Here is a 17015-nt window from a genome sequence, read left to right as displayed (position 1 = left end):
CCCACAAAAAATAGTCTAAAGGCGTCAAATCGCATGATCTTGGTGGCCAACTTACCGGTCCATTTCTTGAGATGAATTGTTCTCCGAAGTTTTCCCTCAAAATGGCCATAGAATCGCGAGCTGTGTGGCATGTAGCGCCATCTTGTTGAAACCACATGTCAACCAAGTTCAGTTCTTCCATTTTTGGCAACAAAAAGTTTGTTAGCATCGAACGATAGCGATCGCCATTCACCGTAACGTTGCGTCCAACAGCATCTTTGAAAAAATACGGTCCAATGATTCCACCAGCGTACAAACCACACCAAACAGTGCATTTTTCGGGATGCATGGGCAGTTCTTGAACGGCTTCTGGTTGCTCTTCACTCCAAATGCGGCAATTTTGCTTATTTACGTAGCCATTCAACCAGAAATGAGCCTCATCGCTGAACAAAATTTGTCGATAAAAAAGCGGATTTTCTGCCAACTTTTCTAGGGCCCATTCACTGAAAATTCGACGTTGTGGCTCGTTAGTAAGTCTATTCATGATGAAATGTCAAAGCATACTGAGCATCTTTCTCTTTGACACCATGTCTGAAATCCCACGTGATCTGTCAAATACTAATGCATGAAAATCCTAACCTCAAAAGAATCACCCTTTAGAAGCGATTTGAGCGAAAAGTTCGACAAATCTCTCACTTGTAGAGATGATGAGGATTTCGTCGGCGTAGGCTTACGCCGAGAGAGATGCTTTACGTTCCCATGAACTTCTCATGCTTTATACTGTGTTTTTTCGATTGACTGGTATTACTCTCTTTTTTGGAGGACCATGAACAATTGGGATGACAGATGAATAGAGACCAAGAAATCAGATATTGAGAAAGAGTGGAATTAAAGAGCAAACGGAACCCAGAAGTGAAACGTTTGGATGGATCTTATCACTCGCCCACTTGCTGCTTTGGCAAACACGAGTGAAAATAAAATTGTGGACTGTATTTTTTGTTATAATCACTGGAGGAATGAAATGTCCCACAATATCTAATTGGAGCTGCGGAGAAAGCGACTTGAGTTCCTATGTGGTATACATCTCCGTGTGATATTATACGCGGGTAATAGAAAAAACACAAGATATTTCAAGTGCAAGTAATCCTTTATTAAATAGAGATGGCTCACCAGTTGGAAGTTGAAGTGGTAGTGAAGTAATTAATGGGTTTTTTTTTCGAGGATTTAAGGTTAATCGTTTTTACACATTATTATTTTTTTTATTAATAAAGGGTGATTCTTTTGAGGTTAGGATTTTCATGCATTAGTATTTGACAGATCACGTGGGATTTCAGACATGGTGTCAAAGAGAAAGATGCTCAGTATGCTTTGACATTTCATCATGAATAGACTTACTAACGAGCCACAACGTCGAATTTTCAGTGAATGGGCCCTAGAAAAGTTGGCAGAAAATCCGCTTTTTTATCGACAAATTTTGTTCAGCGATGAGGCTCATTTCTGGTTGAATGGCTACGTAAATAAGCAAAATTGCCGCATTTGGAGTGAAGAGCAACCAGAAGCCGTTCAAGAACTGCCCATGCATCCCGAAAAATGCACTGTTTGGTGTGGTTTGTACGCTGGTGGAATCATTGGACCGTATTTTTTCAAAGATGCTGTTGGACGCAACGTTACGGTGAATGGCGATCGCTATCGTTCGATGCTAACAAACTTTTTGTTGCCAAAAATGGAAGAACTGAACTTGGTTGACATGTGGTTTCAACAAGATGGCGCTACATGCCACACAGCTCGCGATTCTATGGCCATTTTGAGGGAAAACTTCGGAGAACAATTCATCTCAAGAAATGGACCGGTAAGTTGGCCACCAAGATCATGCGATTTGACGCCTTTAGACTATTTTTTGTGGGGCTACGTCAAGTCTAAAGTCTACAGAAATAAGCCAGCAACTATTCCAGCTTTGGAAGACAACATTTCCGAAGAAATTCGGGCTATTCCGGCCGAAATGCTCGAAAAAGTTGCCCAAAATTGGACTTTCCGAATGGACCACCTAAGACGCAGCCGCGGTCAACATTTAAATGAAATTATCTTCAAAAAGTAAATGTCATGGACCAATCTAACGTTTAAAATAAAGAACCGATGAGATTTTGCAAATTTTATGCGTTTTTTTAAAAAAAAAAGTTATCAAGCTCTTAACAAATCACCCTTTAGATACAAATTAATTTTCAAAATGTTATACAAATACTTTTTAATTTTAATACTTTTTCAAATTGTAGCGGTATGTATTTTAAAAAAATAAATACATAAAAATGAGTTTAGGGGAATTTTACAAAAACATTTTGAAGTAGGGAATTTTCAAAAATCCTACTGGCATCACTGGTTGGAATTAAGTAGCATTTTTTTCACATTTTAAACAATTGCGATAAAAAGCTTCTAGAGGAATCTAGGTGTTCAGGAACTAAAATCGGCATACAGGGCTCTATGTGAAAATCTGGACCTACACTCATAGAAAAAGTCTGCTAAAAACAGCAGTCGACGTCTGCTGTTATATTTTTGTACTTCAGGGCCTAATGAACAACAATTTATAAAATCTTTAGGTTATACATTTTTCCCCAATGCATATTTAAGAACTAAAAGAAGTTTTTGGTATATTTTTGCACTGTAATGTACTTACAAGCTCCTAAATACGATCTCAATTCGATAAATATTCAGATTTTTGGTCAAATACTATAGATGTTCATAAAATATTGTTTTAATTATATTAGGATAGCTCCTAAGTTGACATTTTTATTTGTTTTAGCCAAAATAAAACATGTTTTAGTGTAATCGAGCTTAAAAAATAGCAGGAAATGTTAGCTATTTCAGCAAACAGTGACTGCTATCCCTTTTTCAGCAGATTTTCTGCTGTTTTAGCAGACTTTTCTGCTGTCCCTACTAACAAATTTCTTTGGGTGTATATACCTTCAAGAAATTAAACCAAGATATTCATTTACTTCATATGGTGGCTATTCTAAAATAGGGTTCCTTGTCTGCAGACGGATAAATGCTACATTTTCAGGATTATTTATAATATAGACACATGGGCAATACAAGGTCGACATATAATCTCGTCCTAATCATGAATATACATACTTTCTATTTCAGAAAATCGATATTATGGTATATTATAATCGTTATTGCAAATTTCTTGTACCATTTTCCTATGGTGGCAAAATGCAAAAATATATGTGTTATAAGAAATTCTTAAAAATATGGAAGTTCATACAAATAATCCAGTGGAACCTCTGAACGGTGGACACTCACGGTCGCCTAAATTTTGTCCACATTTGGAATGTTTCCAGCTTTGAGAGGTTAATTTGAATTTGTTAATATAGCAAATGTCACCATGCAACTGTCCACATTTAGGAGGTGTCCGGTATTCATAGTATCCAAGTTTGAGAAGTTTCACTGTATTGATGAAATTATACAATTTTGGCATTGTCCTATTCCTATGCGTACGACTAACAATGCTATTGCTATTGGTTTGGTTAACAATTCATAATTTTAATTAATACATACTATTAATATCGTCACCCACGTAGATGTATCATCAAGCATCACGGGGAACCACCGCACTGAACAAGAGCCATATGAGAAAACGTATATGTTAATATTTGATGCTTTTGCGAAACAACAATTATACATATACGATATATATGTGCATCGGTCATTCATCACTCCTGTTGAACAGAAAATGTCCCCGTTTCTTTTTTAATATATCAAGCGATATTGCGAAAATATAGTCCAATTGAATAGGGGATTTACATTTTCTACTAGTAAAGATTATGCTTACAAGTATAAATACTATCATTAAACCCAATAGAGAAACACTTCTTCTCTAACGTCGGAGACTTTCGGAAAGCTATAAAGAAAACAATATTTCAATACGAATATTTTTAATGTAAATATTTCCAAAATGTTTCTCAATATTGGTGGTAGTGCAACTGATAATGCTAAAGGCGGTCATGACATTAATGTCAAAGCTATGAGACAAGTTGGTGATACTAGCCTGGGAGGAACAGCTGGTGTATTTGACCAAGGAAATAATAAACATGGACCTGTTACAACTAGAGCTTTTGCAGAATTGAGCTCGTAATTTTTTTTAATTTAAAAACTAAGGTTTTAAAGGTCTAAATGTGTCTTTTCTTTTGTGCTGACATCTAGAAATGAACATGGGTATCCAACATTCGAATACCCATGGTGTTAGTAAATCTTTGGGGGGAAATCTACGAATCAACACATTTAAAATGATCATTCCGTTGATCTTAATGCCTTTCACAATCACACTCAATTGCAAAATGGTTTGAAAATCGATGTAGTTGGTGCTAATGCAGCCTGGTCACCCAAGGTCATTCCGCCACTTTGAGAGTGACACAAATACCAAAATTTGATATGACCTCTAATTTATGGACTTCTCCCAATCAAGCTTCATCGTTTAATCTAAACGCATTTGGTAATCAACATTTAAGTGGACCATTTCGTGGACAACGAGATTTTGGTGGTGGCCTGCCTTGGATTTACACATAAATTTTAAAACAATACTTCCAAATTTAATATTAAGTTTAGCCTTGAGATATTACATATATTTCTCTTAAATTATAATTTACTTATTTTATTTTGCCAAATAAATATCATAGAGATACTGTACTTACTCTCCCTTGTTATCATTCGTTGATGCTCCAAAGGTGGTTTTGTTATTATTTCCATTGTTGTTGTTGCTGCTGCTACCTGAAGGCACTTGATCACTAGGCGGTTTAGGCTTACCCTTAGAAATGGGCTGCAATTTTGGTGTGTCCATAAACATATTAAAGTTTCACTTTTTTACTTAGCAAATAGTCCAATAAGTTATTAAAAAATATATGATAGAACCAAGAAAAACTTGTTCACTTCTCTTGTCTCTTTGCCGCCATTGATTTTTTTATTCCTGAGGCCAATGTCTGCTTATTTTCTAGCCTTTTTTATTTATTACGCTCAAATACAATTGTACTCATTTATCACATACACATTAGCCATTTGCAAATGCTCCAAAGTTATTTCTTTTGTTTCTTTTTAATAATAATGTACAAATTCTTTCAATTCTTCGATTTTATTATCAAACAGCTGGGCTTCATTTTGACACTTTTGACACATGAAACTGTGTAACAATTTAGCGTTTTTTCAGTTGTGTAGTCCTCAAACAGCGGAACAAGTGCAAATACATATGGCGTGTTCCCAATAAACACAAGGATGTGTATTTTTAAAAATTTATAGCTCATTCACATTAAGGCCGGTATGCACCTCTAGCGAAATTTTCGGTAGCAAAAATTTATTTAAGTCTACAACAAAAAAACAGGGCTGTGTACACAAATTTTAAACAAGCTAATCGCTTTTAAAAATTGTTAATATATGTTCCAAATTTTCCTCAAATAAATTGTTTATTATTTACAGACCTTTTAAAACTTTTACGCACACAATGATTGTAATAAATTAAATGTTTGCTGCTAAAATATGCTTTTGACAACCCTGTTATTTTCATTAGAGGTGAAAATAATTAGCATAAATAGCAATGCATTTCTTATGGGAATGAAATTTTTCGCTAGAGGTGCATACCGGCCTTTAGGCTCGAAATCGAGTAAAAGTGGATTTGAAATTCCCTTTTTATAAGGCAAATGACAGTTGAAATCTAGTTAAAGTCGATTTTGCAAGTGTAATATGAATGAGGGATAACATAATTTCAATTAAAAGGCAATACATAGAAAATAAAGCCGAGCCATTGTTGTCGGTGGCGGTTAATATTTAACTTATTGCCATCAGCAACGTGATGGCGGAACCGATAAAAAATTTGTATAGTCTCCTGCCAGCATTTCAAATTTCATTTCATCCTCATCGCTACCACAGACAGGCAGCGTGGAGGCAGCGTGTCTATCAGCCAGTTTGTTTATTCTCGATGGAGGCAGCGTTTCTGAAAAAATATCTGAAAAACTATAACTTTACTCCATTTGGAAATTCGGAAATTGTTCACCAATATACCTTTCACAATTTTAAGCGTAGTAACTATATTTTCAGCACTTCATTTTTGTTTTTATTCAAATAAATTATTATTAGCTAGTTGGGGTTCGCGTTTTGAAAAATATAAAATGACTTTTGTAACAATAGTAGGTCTGTTTTCTTATTGCACTGATAACCAGTGCAAAAAGAAAACGCAAAACGTCTAACCAGTTCAATTTTCGATTTTGATTGGCAACACTTGGTCGTCAAATGTCAAAATCAAAGTTATTGTTTACAAATAAAAATAGGGGGTATACATTTAATAATCAATTTATAGAAATAAGTGTACCAAAAACGAAAGGGTGATTATTAATTTTAAAGGATTTGCTGCTTGCCTTTCAAAAACAAATGACTGCTGGCAACAGCTACGTGCGTGGAAACAGATTCAGTGCGTCATGTTTATCAACCAAACGCGTGGAAATATGGGAATTTGCTCAAGTGGTGGATTTACAAGTGGCTAATACCACAAGCATGTGTGGTATAGAAATGGATATGCCAATTGCATCAAAATCACAAAAGCCTAGTTAACGTAGAATTACAGACTTCGGCCAGCCATCACAAGAGGGAGAGAATATACAGGAAATATAATTCAACTTAATACCACAGGAAATATAATTCAACTTAATACCATGTCATCGCAAAATGTAAAATAATTTACCCACGCCGAAGTTGCCAAAAATATTACAAAAGAAAAGAATTGGTTCATAATCCACAACAACGTGTATGACGTGACCCCTTTTCTCAATGAGCATCCTGGTGGTGATGAAGTCTTGATCGAACAAGCTGGTAAAGATGCTACAGAAAATTTCGAAGAAGTTGGTCACAGTTCATATGCCCGTGAAATGATGCAACAATACAAAATCGGTTAACTAGTTGCTGAAGAGCGTACAAATGTTCCAGAAAAATCCGAACCCACATGGAATACTGAGCAAAAGAACGAGGAATCGTAATGAGGTCATGGCTGATGCCTTTTGTCTTGGGTTTAATAGCCACCTTGGTTTATAAGTTTTTCTTTGGAACGAAATACCAATAATTGTAGGCAGAGAAAAACATCACCACCACCAGCCACAAACAAATATCGCAAGTTTATTTGTATATACAAGTCATACAAAAAACAAAAACAAAACATATACAGTGACTCACAAAAATATTCTTTTTTATATCTTGAAATCGCAAACCGCTTAACATTTATATGAAAAAGTTTTATTAAAATGTTTCCATGGATATACATAACAGCAAAACGTAAACAAAAATCGTGAAATTAATTTTATTGTATTATTTTTAATCATTAAATCAAAAAACTACAAAAAAAAGCTCACAAAAGTATTCGTCGTATCAGTAATCACATTGTATGAGACATTATTTTGGTCCACTTAGTATTTGGAATAGTACCCTTTGTTAGCGCAAATGGCTTCCAGTCGTCTTGGCATCGACACGTTTCTTGAGAGATTTTGCCCCATTCTTCATGTAACACTTTTTTTAAGGGCTGTCCAAGATGAAATTTGGTTTTGTCCGATCCACGGTTCCAAATGAGATCCTAGTTTTCAATGGAGTTGCTACCTGGGCTTTGTGGTTGCGTTTTGAGATATTTAGTGTTGTGAAGGAGCCATATTTTCACATCCCAGGCCGTGTGTTTGAGGTGTTTGCTTGTTGGAACAAGGAGTCTTTATCACGAAATCCCATTTTAGAGGCGCTGGAGTGAAGATTTTCTTTCAAAAATTTTAAATATGGTAAAAAACATTTAGGCGTTCATGGTTCCATCAATAAAAACTAAGTTTCATTACACTTGTTTTTACATTTTTTATTTTCAAGGTTTCCCTAAGCTTTCGCCGTGAAAATAAAAAATGTCGAAAAGTGTAAGACAAAAGTTTTTATTATTTTAAAATGTATTAAGAAAATGTAACCATTAAAAAAATTAGGTTTATTTTAGTTATCGGAATTATTATTTCTTCAGCAAATTAACTTAACTTTATTCATTTTTGGATTATGTTTGTATAATTAACCCTCTAATGCCCCAATTTTTTGGCCATCTGAATAAATATTTAATGTTAACGACACAAAAGCAAGAAAACTAAACAAGAAAATTTTATAGCTAAAATTCAGTATATGCTGCAAAGCCTCTTGAACAGTTCCAACTGTTTTCTTTTTATTTTACCCATTTTTATTGTGTTAAGGTGTGTTTTACTAAAAGCTTCCTTATTTATTGAAGCCCGCCTAAAGGCGGGATTGGGCATTGGAGGGTTAACTAAAGAATAGAAAAGTTATACACAAATGAAGCGTAAATATCTAAAAAATTCATGAAAATTTTAAATTTTACCGCAAAATCCAAACCAAAATCATACTGTCTTGGTGAATATTTTCTAAATAATGATGAAGAAGGCAATTTTATTATTATATACTATTCCAAATGCTATTTTTATACCCTCCACCATAAAATGGTGGTTTTTTAAGTTTGTCATTCCGTTTGTAACAGATCGAAAAATTGCTCTAAGACCCCATAAAGAATAGGGTGGTTAAATTTTCAAGGGCCGATGTTGATTTTGAATAAAACACAAACTATTTAGGACATTATTGTAATTTTATTTTATTATGATATATTCGTATTACTCAATTATGTATGGAACAAACTATAGGCCAAATAGACGCCGCGACCTCGGTGGCACACCTCCATCCGAAGGTCCAAATTTTCGATGACTCTGGGGCATAATTGAGGTTCTATGCCGTTAATGTGCCGAATTATCTCGTCCTTTAGCTATTGAATTGTTGCTGGCTTATCGACGTACACCTTGTCTTTCAAATAACCACAAAGAAAAAAGTCCAACGGTGTCAAATCACATGATCTTGGCGGTCAATTGACATTGCCATTACGTGAGATAACACGGACATTAAATTTGTTGCGCAAAAGAGCCATTGTTTCGTTAGCTGTGTGGCAAATTCGGGCCATACAAAGTTCGTTATCATCTTACGATAGCGAACACCATTCACAGTAACTGCCTGACCGGCCTCATTTTGGAAAAAATACGACCCGATGATGGTCGGTCCGTCTGTTGAAATCACGCCAACTTCCGTTCGAAACAAGCTATCGACTTGAAACTTGGCACAAGAAGTTGTTATTGATATAGGTCGTATCTTATTGGAAAAGGGCCATATCGCATTACTTTACGTATAGCCCCCATATAAACCGATCCCCAGATTTGACCTTCGGAGACTCTTGGAGGGGTAAAATTCATCCGATCCGGTTGAAATTTGGTACGTGGTGTTAGTATGTGGTTTCTAACAACCATACAAAAATTGGTCCATATCGGTATTGGGCGGGGCCGACTATATCATACCCTAAACCACCCCATGCGAATTAGTAAACATAAGCAAGGGTATCATTGGTATAGGTTTGGGAGATGAACCGAATTTCCTTATTTATGAAAATTATGCAGTATACACTCAAAAAAAGGCATGTCCTGTTACAAAGATTTTGTCTTTACTTTAAAAATTTACTTTTTCCCTTTCCTTTTTTTCCTTTTTTTTTTAAAAATCCGAGCCAAAGAAGCGGAGAATACTAGAAGGATATTTTTAAGACACATTTTTTTTTTAATTTCGGTTTCGTGTACTTCTTTCTAGGAAGCGAATTTTAAGTTTTCATTTTTTCAGCTTTTGTTCTCCATATGCTATTAAAATCCTTTAAAACGAGTTAACAACTTTATTTTCCAAATTCAGACTCGACTTCCAGTATACTCATAGAAAAAGTCTGCTAAAAACAGCAGTAGATGTCTGCTGTTATATTTTTGTACTTCACGGCCTAATGAACAATAATTTATAAAATATTTATACCCTGCGACACACTGTTGAACAGGGTATTATAAGTTAGTGCATATGTTTGCAACACCCAGAAGGAGACGAGATAGACACATGGTGTCTTTGGCAAAAATGCTTAGGGTGGGCTCCTGAGTCGATATAGCCATGTCCGTCTGTCCGTGAACACATTTTTGTAATCAAAGTCTAGGTCGCAATTTAAGCCCAATCGACTTCAAATTTGGCACAAGTATGTGTTTTGGGTCAGAATAGAACCCTATTGATTTTGGAAGAAATCGGTTCAGATTTAGATATAGCTCCCATATATATCTTTCGTCCACTTATACGGCCCTAGAAGCAAGATTTTAACCCAAATTTGGTAGAAATTTTGCACTAGGAGTACAATTGGTAGTATAGTCAAATGTGCCAAATTTTATTTAAATCGGTTCAGATTTAGATATAGCTTCCATATATATCTTTCGTCCGATATGCACTTATATGGATTCAGCCTGAGTTTTACCCTGATTTGGTTGAAATTTTGCTCAAACATAACGCTTGGCCATATAGTCACGAGTGCAAAATTTGATTGAAATCGGTTCAAATTTAGATATAGCACCCATATATATCTTTCGTCCGATTTAGACTCATATGACAACAGAGGCCAAAGTTTACTACCGATTTTCGTGAAGTTTTGCACAGAGAGTAGAATTAACATTCTAGTAATGCTTGGTAAATTTGATTGAAATCCATTCAGATTTAGGTGTCGTTATGTGTGTTAAATTTGGTTAAAATCTTTAATATTTTAGATATTTAAGTGTGTTAAGTTTGATCTGATTTGGTTCAGATTTAGATAAAACCCCCATATATTCGTGTTTCCAGTTATTACAAATATGACCAAAATTCCCACACTTTAGACAAAACTCTGTGATGATTTCCTCATATCTTAGTCATATCCTGCAGTGCCAGAATTTCCACAGAACAGTTGATTTTTAAATAAGGCTCCAAGTCGCTCGACTTGACCAAATAATATGTTACAACCCACACTTGACCACATATCTTGGCGAGATCTACCAATATCCTTTTAAAATCGCCACTGGTGAGTAGCAAAAATTGCAAATATTACTAAAATTTTCCTATATTTGGTATACATATGTATCGCCTGATAAATCATAAATGTCCTTTTGTACACTTGCATTAAAATTTCTCTCGCTTCATATTTCCCATATTTTTTACTAACATTGTGTTTCATCCCATGGTGATAGCCGATTTTAATTCTAGTGTTTTTGTACAAATATTCTCTTCATTATAAGTATTTGTATCTGGAAATGCAAACCTTTGCATAGCTCCCAGCAAATTTGAAGTAGTTAAGGTGGTAACACAAATGTTGGTATACATAGTGGTGAAGGGTATAATATAGTCGGCCCAGCCCGACTTTAGACTTTACTTACTTGTTTTTTACTAACATTGTGATCCACCCCAGGGCATTAGACGACATAAATTTTAAGTCAATAGAATTTTGGTCTTAAATATATTGTCGGTTCAGATTTAAATGCATGTATATGGGAACATAAATCTTTATATATACCACTCAAAAAATTTGAAGGAATTCAGATGGTGTCGAAAATGTAGATCACAAAGTGGTGCAGGGTATAATATAGTCGGCCCTGTCCGACTATAGACTTTCCTTACTTGTTTTTCTATAGAAAAATTTGTCAAAATTTTATTTCTATAGAAAATTTTCTCAAAATTTAGCATATTTATTGAAAATGTATTTCTATAGTAAATTTTCATATAATGTTATTTCGTGCTGATGGTCACTGATTCTTAAAAAACCTCTAATATAAATCTTTCGACCGATTATAAAATCAATTTTGCGAAATTGCCTAAAAATGTATACCCTGCGTCGCACTCTTTATAGAAGTATAACAATATACATTGTCCAAATCGAGTGAGGTAAATAGCAACATAAACCTTTATACAAAGCACTCAACAAAATTGAAGGATTGAGATTTTATCAAAATGTGGATCTAAATACAAATTTGTGTATATTATAGTCTGCCCCGCCAGACTTCAGATTTTCTTATTATTATATTTTTTTTTTTTTTGACTAAAATTATGTTTCGTCCCATAAAGTTAGATTCAAATATTAAGTACATAGATTTTGTTGAAGTGTATACAATTTTGTCTAAATCGGTGCAGATTCAAATTCATGCATATGGGAATATCAACCTTTATATAGCTCGCAACAAACTTGAGATGGTATCAATGAATTTGGTCCACAATGAAGGGTATAATACATTATTTTTTTATTAAACATAGGAACGACATTGGCCTAAATTCGAAACATAGAGTACAAGTACACACACTTTTTCATTAGAAATAAGTTGTTTTAGCACACTATACGAGTGCTGGAGATCATGATCGCACTGAATAATCCATGTAGACGGTATTTCCCGTGATTGTTATGGTAATATTACATGGGACAAACTGTTTTTGAAGATTTCCAAAAGCATAGTGCCCTCTATACTCTATAAATCGGAGCCATAACATGTCCAAAAAACGACCCCCAGACCATAATATTACCCCCACCATTATTGAAGGAACTGTTTTTATTTCTTGGATTAAGACTTTTCTTTGGACCTTCGTACTAAACTTCCACCACCCGAGCCATGCAATTTAAACTTTGATTTGTAGGAAAATAAAACACATTTCACTGATTCTCATGCCATTTAAGGTGTTTTTGTAAAAATTTAAGGCGCGGTTAAATTTTTTCGAACTCCATAATTATTGTGAGTCTCACGAAATACAGAGAAGGCCTTTGACGAAATGTCCAAATGAAATCGTCACTTCCGTGAGAGTTCCTTTATTGGAAGTTGTTAGAGACGCTACATTTAAAGTTGGGCCACTAGATATTTCTACATAATTCGATACATATTCCTGTTTTTGTTGCAGTGAAACAAAATTTAAACAAATACTTCTGTTTTGTTTATTTACATTTGCTTTTGTTTCTTCTTCTTTTCAGTATGTGACATTCACTTGAGATGTGTTCCTCCCCAGTATTTTAGTTAGTTGCCAATTCATATTTTGACAATTACAAAATTCTCATATAATGGTGACTCTGGTGCGACTTGCACTGATAGTTGCACTGGATAGAACACCAGTGCAACGATTGCCATACAAAAGTTCTATCCAGTGCAAAAAGAAAACAGCCCTAGTGATAGCAAAATACCTTCATGTACATGTTGTACTTTCTGATACGCTTCCCCCATCACAGTTGGCGATTGTTGTAGTGTCACTTACGAGTTTGTGGTAGCGATGATGATGAAATGGAACTTTGAAATGCTGACAGGGTTATTATGCGCTTTACAGACTATCAGTTATTCCGGACGGAATGTCGGTGTTTGTAAAGAATCTTACAGTGTGTCGGATCGATACGACATGTCGGCGATGACTAAATAATCGGTAAATGTGTTATCGATCCCATAAACATGCAGCAGTACCGATTATGCCTTAGCATTTAACTTATAATGTGCACAATATATGGGATATGTTCGACACGAACACTGTCGTCCGGAATAACTGATAGTCTCTAATGCGCTTTACAGACTATAAGTTATTCCGGACGACAGTACTCGTGTCGAACATATCCCATATATTGTGCACATTATAAGTTAGGTCCGAAGGCATAATCGATACTGCTGCATGTTTATGGGATCTATAACACATTTACCGATTATTTCGTCATCGCCGACATGTCGTACCGATCCGACACACTTTAAGATTCTTTACAAACACCGACATTCCGTCCGGAATAACTGATAGTCTGTAAAGCGCATAATGCGCTTTACAGCCATTAAACGTTTATCGTATAGATTTATCACATTCCATTTAAGAAAAATAGGAAAACCCGCTGGAAAGGCAACACTGGTAGACTAAACGTTTATGATGCTCCCTAAAATATGCATTAAAAACTCATCGTATAAAGTTTATATTCCAATAATGCGAGACACTACATACAAATGCTTAATTTTTTGTTCCTACCTTAAGATATGCTATGATTATTATCTAATAAATGCATTTTGTTCGTTTATCTATAAAAGATAAAAAACGTCTTGAAACTATCTTAGATAACCAAATGACATATAAAAGATTGCGTGTGCGTTTGCAATGTGCTTAAGGTAGACATAACAATCAATGCTAATCAATGGTAGAGCGCTCGCTTAGCATGTGAGAGGTACGGGGATCGATGCCCCGCATCTCCAAGTAGTTTTTTTTTGTTGTGAAAGGATTATTTTTGTTTTTTGTAAACGAGTAAAACTAAAATTGTTTGGTTAAAATCTTGCATATATGTTATGAAATATCTACATTGCGTAAATTTCCAAGTATTTATATATCGATTTTGCATTTATTTATACAATTATTTTAATTTTTGAAATCTTGCCAGATTAATAATTTTCAATGAAAACTAATCATTAATAAATCTATTTCATGCCACTTTGTTATGTAGATTCCAAGGAATTTTTACCAGTTTTTTTCTGTGTAAGTTGATATATGTATATGGGGATGTAGCTCAGATGGTAGAGCGCTCGCTTAGCATGTGAGAGGTACGGGGATCGATGCCCCGCATCTCCAAGTGTTGTTTTATGTAAAACTACATTTTTCATTTTAATATACTGGCTAATTTTTAAATCCGAAATAATTAAAATTTTATATACGTAACAAGATAACAATTGGATTCATAAAAAACGCAGCAAACAATTATTTGGAGATGCGGGGCATCGATCCCCGTACCTCTCACATGCTAAGCGAGCGCTCTACCATCTGAGCTACATCCCCTTGTGTGAAAGGCCAACTTCAAGCGTTAAACTAAATTAAGAAAACTATATTTATTTATAATTAAGTAAAAATTTATTCATGATTCTCAAACTATATTTGTGTTAAATTTTAGCATCATAAATAAAGTAATTAATATTGTGCCTTTTTAGGGAATACACTATTGCTTTATCTTTATCCGTATAATGAAGATCAATAATAAAATCGTCAGCACTAGGGGGAACTGAAGACTCTGTCTAGAGGTTGAAATAATTTCGCTGCAAAATGTTACTTGGAGATGCGGGGCATCGATCCCCGTACCTCTCACATGCTAAGCGAGCGCTCTACCATCTGAGCTACATCCCCCTATGTGGAAGCCCAACTTCAAACGTTTAAAGAATGCAAGTAAGAGTAAAATATTATTATGATTCTCAAACTGTATATTTTGTTCAATTTTACTTGCAGCATTTTTTTTTTATAAAAATTAACAAATTTGATTTCGTTTTTCTATTTATTTTCAGAAAATTAAAGTTTTAGCTATCCCTTTATCGGAGACAATATGAAAATTTTGCCAGATAATGGAATAATCATAAACTATATTATCTAGCAAATACTACAGTCCACATAATCAAGATCAGTGATAAAAACTTCAGCACTAGCAGGGAGCTGAAGACACTGTTTGGAGATGCGGGGCATCGATCCCCGTACCTCTCACATGCTAAGCGAGCGCTCTACCATCTGAGCTACATCCCCTTATGTCAAATGCCAACTTCAAGTGTTTAAACCAGTTATGAAAACTATATCATTTATAAAAATACATATTTTAAAGGGAGAATTTATTATGATTCTCAAACTATCCATTAGGTGGAGACAATATGACAATATTGCTTTATATTATCAGTCAGCTTTAGGTAGCAAATATGTTACCACAGTCCATGTAATTAAAATAAATGATAAAAACTTCAGTTGCTCGGTGATAACTGAAGACTCATCCTGGAGATGCGGGGCATCGATCCCCGTACCTCTCACATGCTAAGCGAGCGCTCTACCATCTGAGCTACATCCCCTTCCATAGAATATAATGTTAAATAATTACTTCAAAGTGACAGTGTTGCCATACAAATAAAATATATCACCTAAACATATAATTTCAACGATCGATTTTATCGTCAACGACAGTAAGTTTAACACTTTTCAAACGATTCCTCGGTTTTGGGTGTTGTAACAAAAAAACATCAGATCGTAAAAGCACGGTTGGCATCACTGTTTTAAACGTATTTTTTTGCTAATAAATGTTGGCTTTCTTGAAGGATATTCACCATCTGGCGAAGATTACGATCTATCAAGATTACGACGAATGCGATGCAAGGTGCTTATTATTTTTAGCAAATTTGAGTTATTTAATAAATCAATTCCGTAACAAAAAGCGTCGGTTTTATTAGTTATCCGACATATACTTGGAGATGCGGGGCATCGATCCCCGTACCTCTCACATGCTAAGCGAGCGCTCTACCATCTGAGCTACATCCCCATACAATAAAGACCTAATGGAAGCCTAAAAACTTTAAATGGTCATTTTAATTTAATATTATTTTATAATTAAATTAAATAAAAAACTTTAAATAAATATCAACTTACCATTGATAAAATTTAAAATAAAATTAATAAGCAATCTATATTTAACATAAACAAAAAAAAAACATAACAAAAGTATATTAAAAATACGACTTTGGAGATGCGGGGCATCGATCCCCGTACCTCTCACATGCTAAGCGAGCGCTCTACCATCTGAGCTACATCCCCATGACGCGCAACTCCCTAGCAAAGTGACACCCAGCATTTGAAAAGTAGCAAAAAAATAAATTTCAAAAATATCCTTTTGATTTCTTCAAGTATATATGTGGAAAAATTTATAACAGTTTCAGCTTCGTAAATAGTTTTAGGATATATTAATAATTGTAAGAAAAAATTAAAAAAAAATTATTGATTATATGTATTGAAAAAAAGTTTTTATCTATTTATAACTCGTTATTAAAATTCGTATCAGACTCCATTTGAGTTAAATTGATTAATTGTATATGCAGAGCACAATGTTGTAAAATCAAGTTTTGTTTTTAATTAAATAAATTCCCTTTCACTTTCAAACTATATTATTTACATATTTAAAATATTTTATAAATAAAAAAAAGTCAACTGGGCTCAACCGGGATTTGAACCCGGGACCTCTCGCACCCAAAGCGAGAATCATACCCCTAGACCATTGAGCCTCATACTGAATGGGTTGTTCATTTTGTATTTTGTCCGTTGTGTGGTAGTGATGATCATATTTAATGCGCAACACACACACGATTGCTTTACTTTTATTACCACTCACTAAT

General features: G+C 34.5%; 2 protein-coding genes, 8 non-coding genes and 1 pseudogene across 10 annotated transcripts in view; 3 read left to right on the top strand and 8 right to left on the bottom strand.

The window, feature by feature from the left end:
* LOC142220561 (uncharacterized) overlaps positions 1–5116 on the bottom strand; it is a 112691-nt gene extending 107575 nt beyond the window's left edge. Inside the window, exon 1 of the mRNA XM_075289747.1 lies at positions 4665–5116. Coding sequence (XP_075145862.1) covers positions 4665–4816 — 152 coding nt within the window. The 5' untranslated portion in view covers positions 4817–5116. The remainder of the gene's footprint in view (positions 1–4664) is intronic.
* Positions 3857–4659, top strand: LOC142220563 (attacin-A-like). Its single transcript, XM_075289749.1, has 2 exons — positions 3857–4104; positions 4177–4659. Exons 1-2 carry the CDS (start codon positions 3929–3931, stop codon positions 4217–4219), a joined length of 219 nt encoding a protein of 72 aa, XP_075145864.1. The 5' UTR covers positions 3857–3928; the 3' UTR covers positions 4220–4659.
* Positions 5117–6277: 1161 nt separating the features above from the next.
* On the top strand, positions 6278–8605 carry LOC142220560 (cytochrome b5-like; annotated as a pseudogene).
* A 5779-nt stretch (positions 8606–14384) lies between these two features.
* Positions 14385–14457, top strand: TRNAA-AGC (transfer RNA alanine (anticodon AGC)). Its single transcript has one exon. It is a non-coding gene; the product is annotated as a tRNA-Ala (tRNA).
* A 131-nt stretch (positions 14458–14588) lies between these two features.
* TRNAA-AGC (transfer RNA alanine (anticodon AGC)) lies at positions 14589–14661 on the bottom strand. The gene has a single exon. It is a non-coding gene; the product is annotated as a tRNA-Ala (tRNA).
* Positions 14662–14930: 269 nt separating this feature from the next.
* TRNAA-AGC (transfer RNA alanine (anticodon AGC)) lies at positions 14931–15003 on the bottom strand. The gene has a single exon. It is a non-coding gene; the product is annotated as a tRNA-Ala (tRNA).
* A 314-nt stretch (positions 15004–15317) lies between these two features.
* Positions 15318–15390, bottom strand: TRNAA-AGC (transfer RNA alanine (anticodon AGC)). The gene has a single exon. It is a non-coding gene; the product is annotated as a tRNA-Ala (tRNA).
* Positions 15391–15631: 241 nt separating this feature from the next.
* Positions 15632–15704, bottom strand: TRNAA-AGC (transfer RNA alanine (anticodon AGC)). The gene has a single exon. It is a non-coding gene; the product is annotated as a tRNA-Ala (tRNA).
* Positions 15705–16095: 391 nt separating this feature from the next.
* On the bottom strand, positions 16096–16168 carry TRNAA-AGC (transfer RNA alanine (anticodon AGC)). Its single transcript has one exon. It is a non-coding gene; the product is annotated as a tRNA-Ala (tRNA).
* A 199-nt stretch (positions 16169–16367) lies between these two features.
* Positions 16368–16440, bottom strand: TRNAA-AGC (transfer RNA alanine (anticodon AGC)). The gene has a single exon. It is a non-coding gene; the product is annotated as a tRNA-Ala (tRNA).
* Positions 16441–16832: 392 nt separating this feature from the next.
* Positions 16833–16904, bottom strand: TRNAP-UGG (transfer RNA proline (anticodon UGG)). The gene has a single exon. It is a non-coding gene; the product is annotated as a tRNA-Pro (tRNA).
* Between the last annotated feature and the right edge of the window lie 111 nt (positions 16905–17015).

This window comes from Haematobia irritans, chromosome 1 (assembly GCF_050003625.1).
Source record: "Haematobia irritans isolate KBUSLIRL chromosome 1, ASM5000362v1, whole genome shotgun sequence".
Taxonomy (NCBI): Eukaryota; Metazoa; Arthropoda; class Insecta; order Diptera; family Muscidae; genus Haematobia; species Haematobia irritans.
Note: the sequence above shows the minus strand (reverse complement) of the source record. Positions and strands in the feature narration are given on the sequence as shown.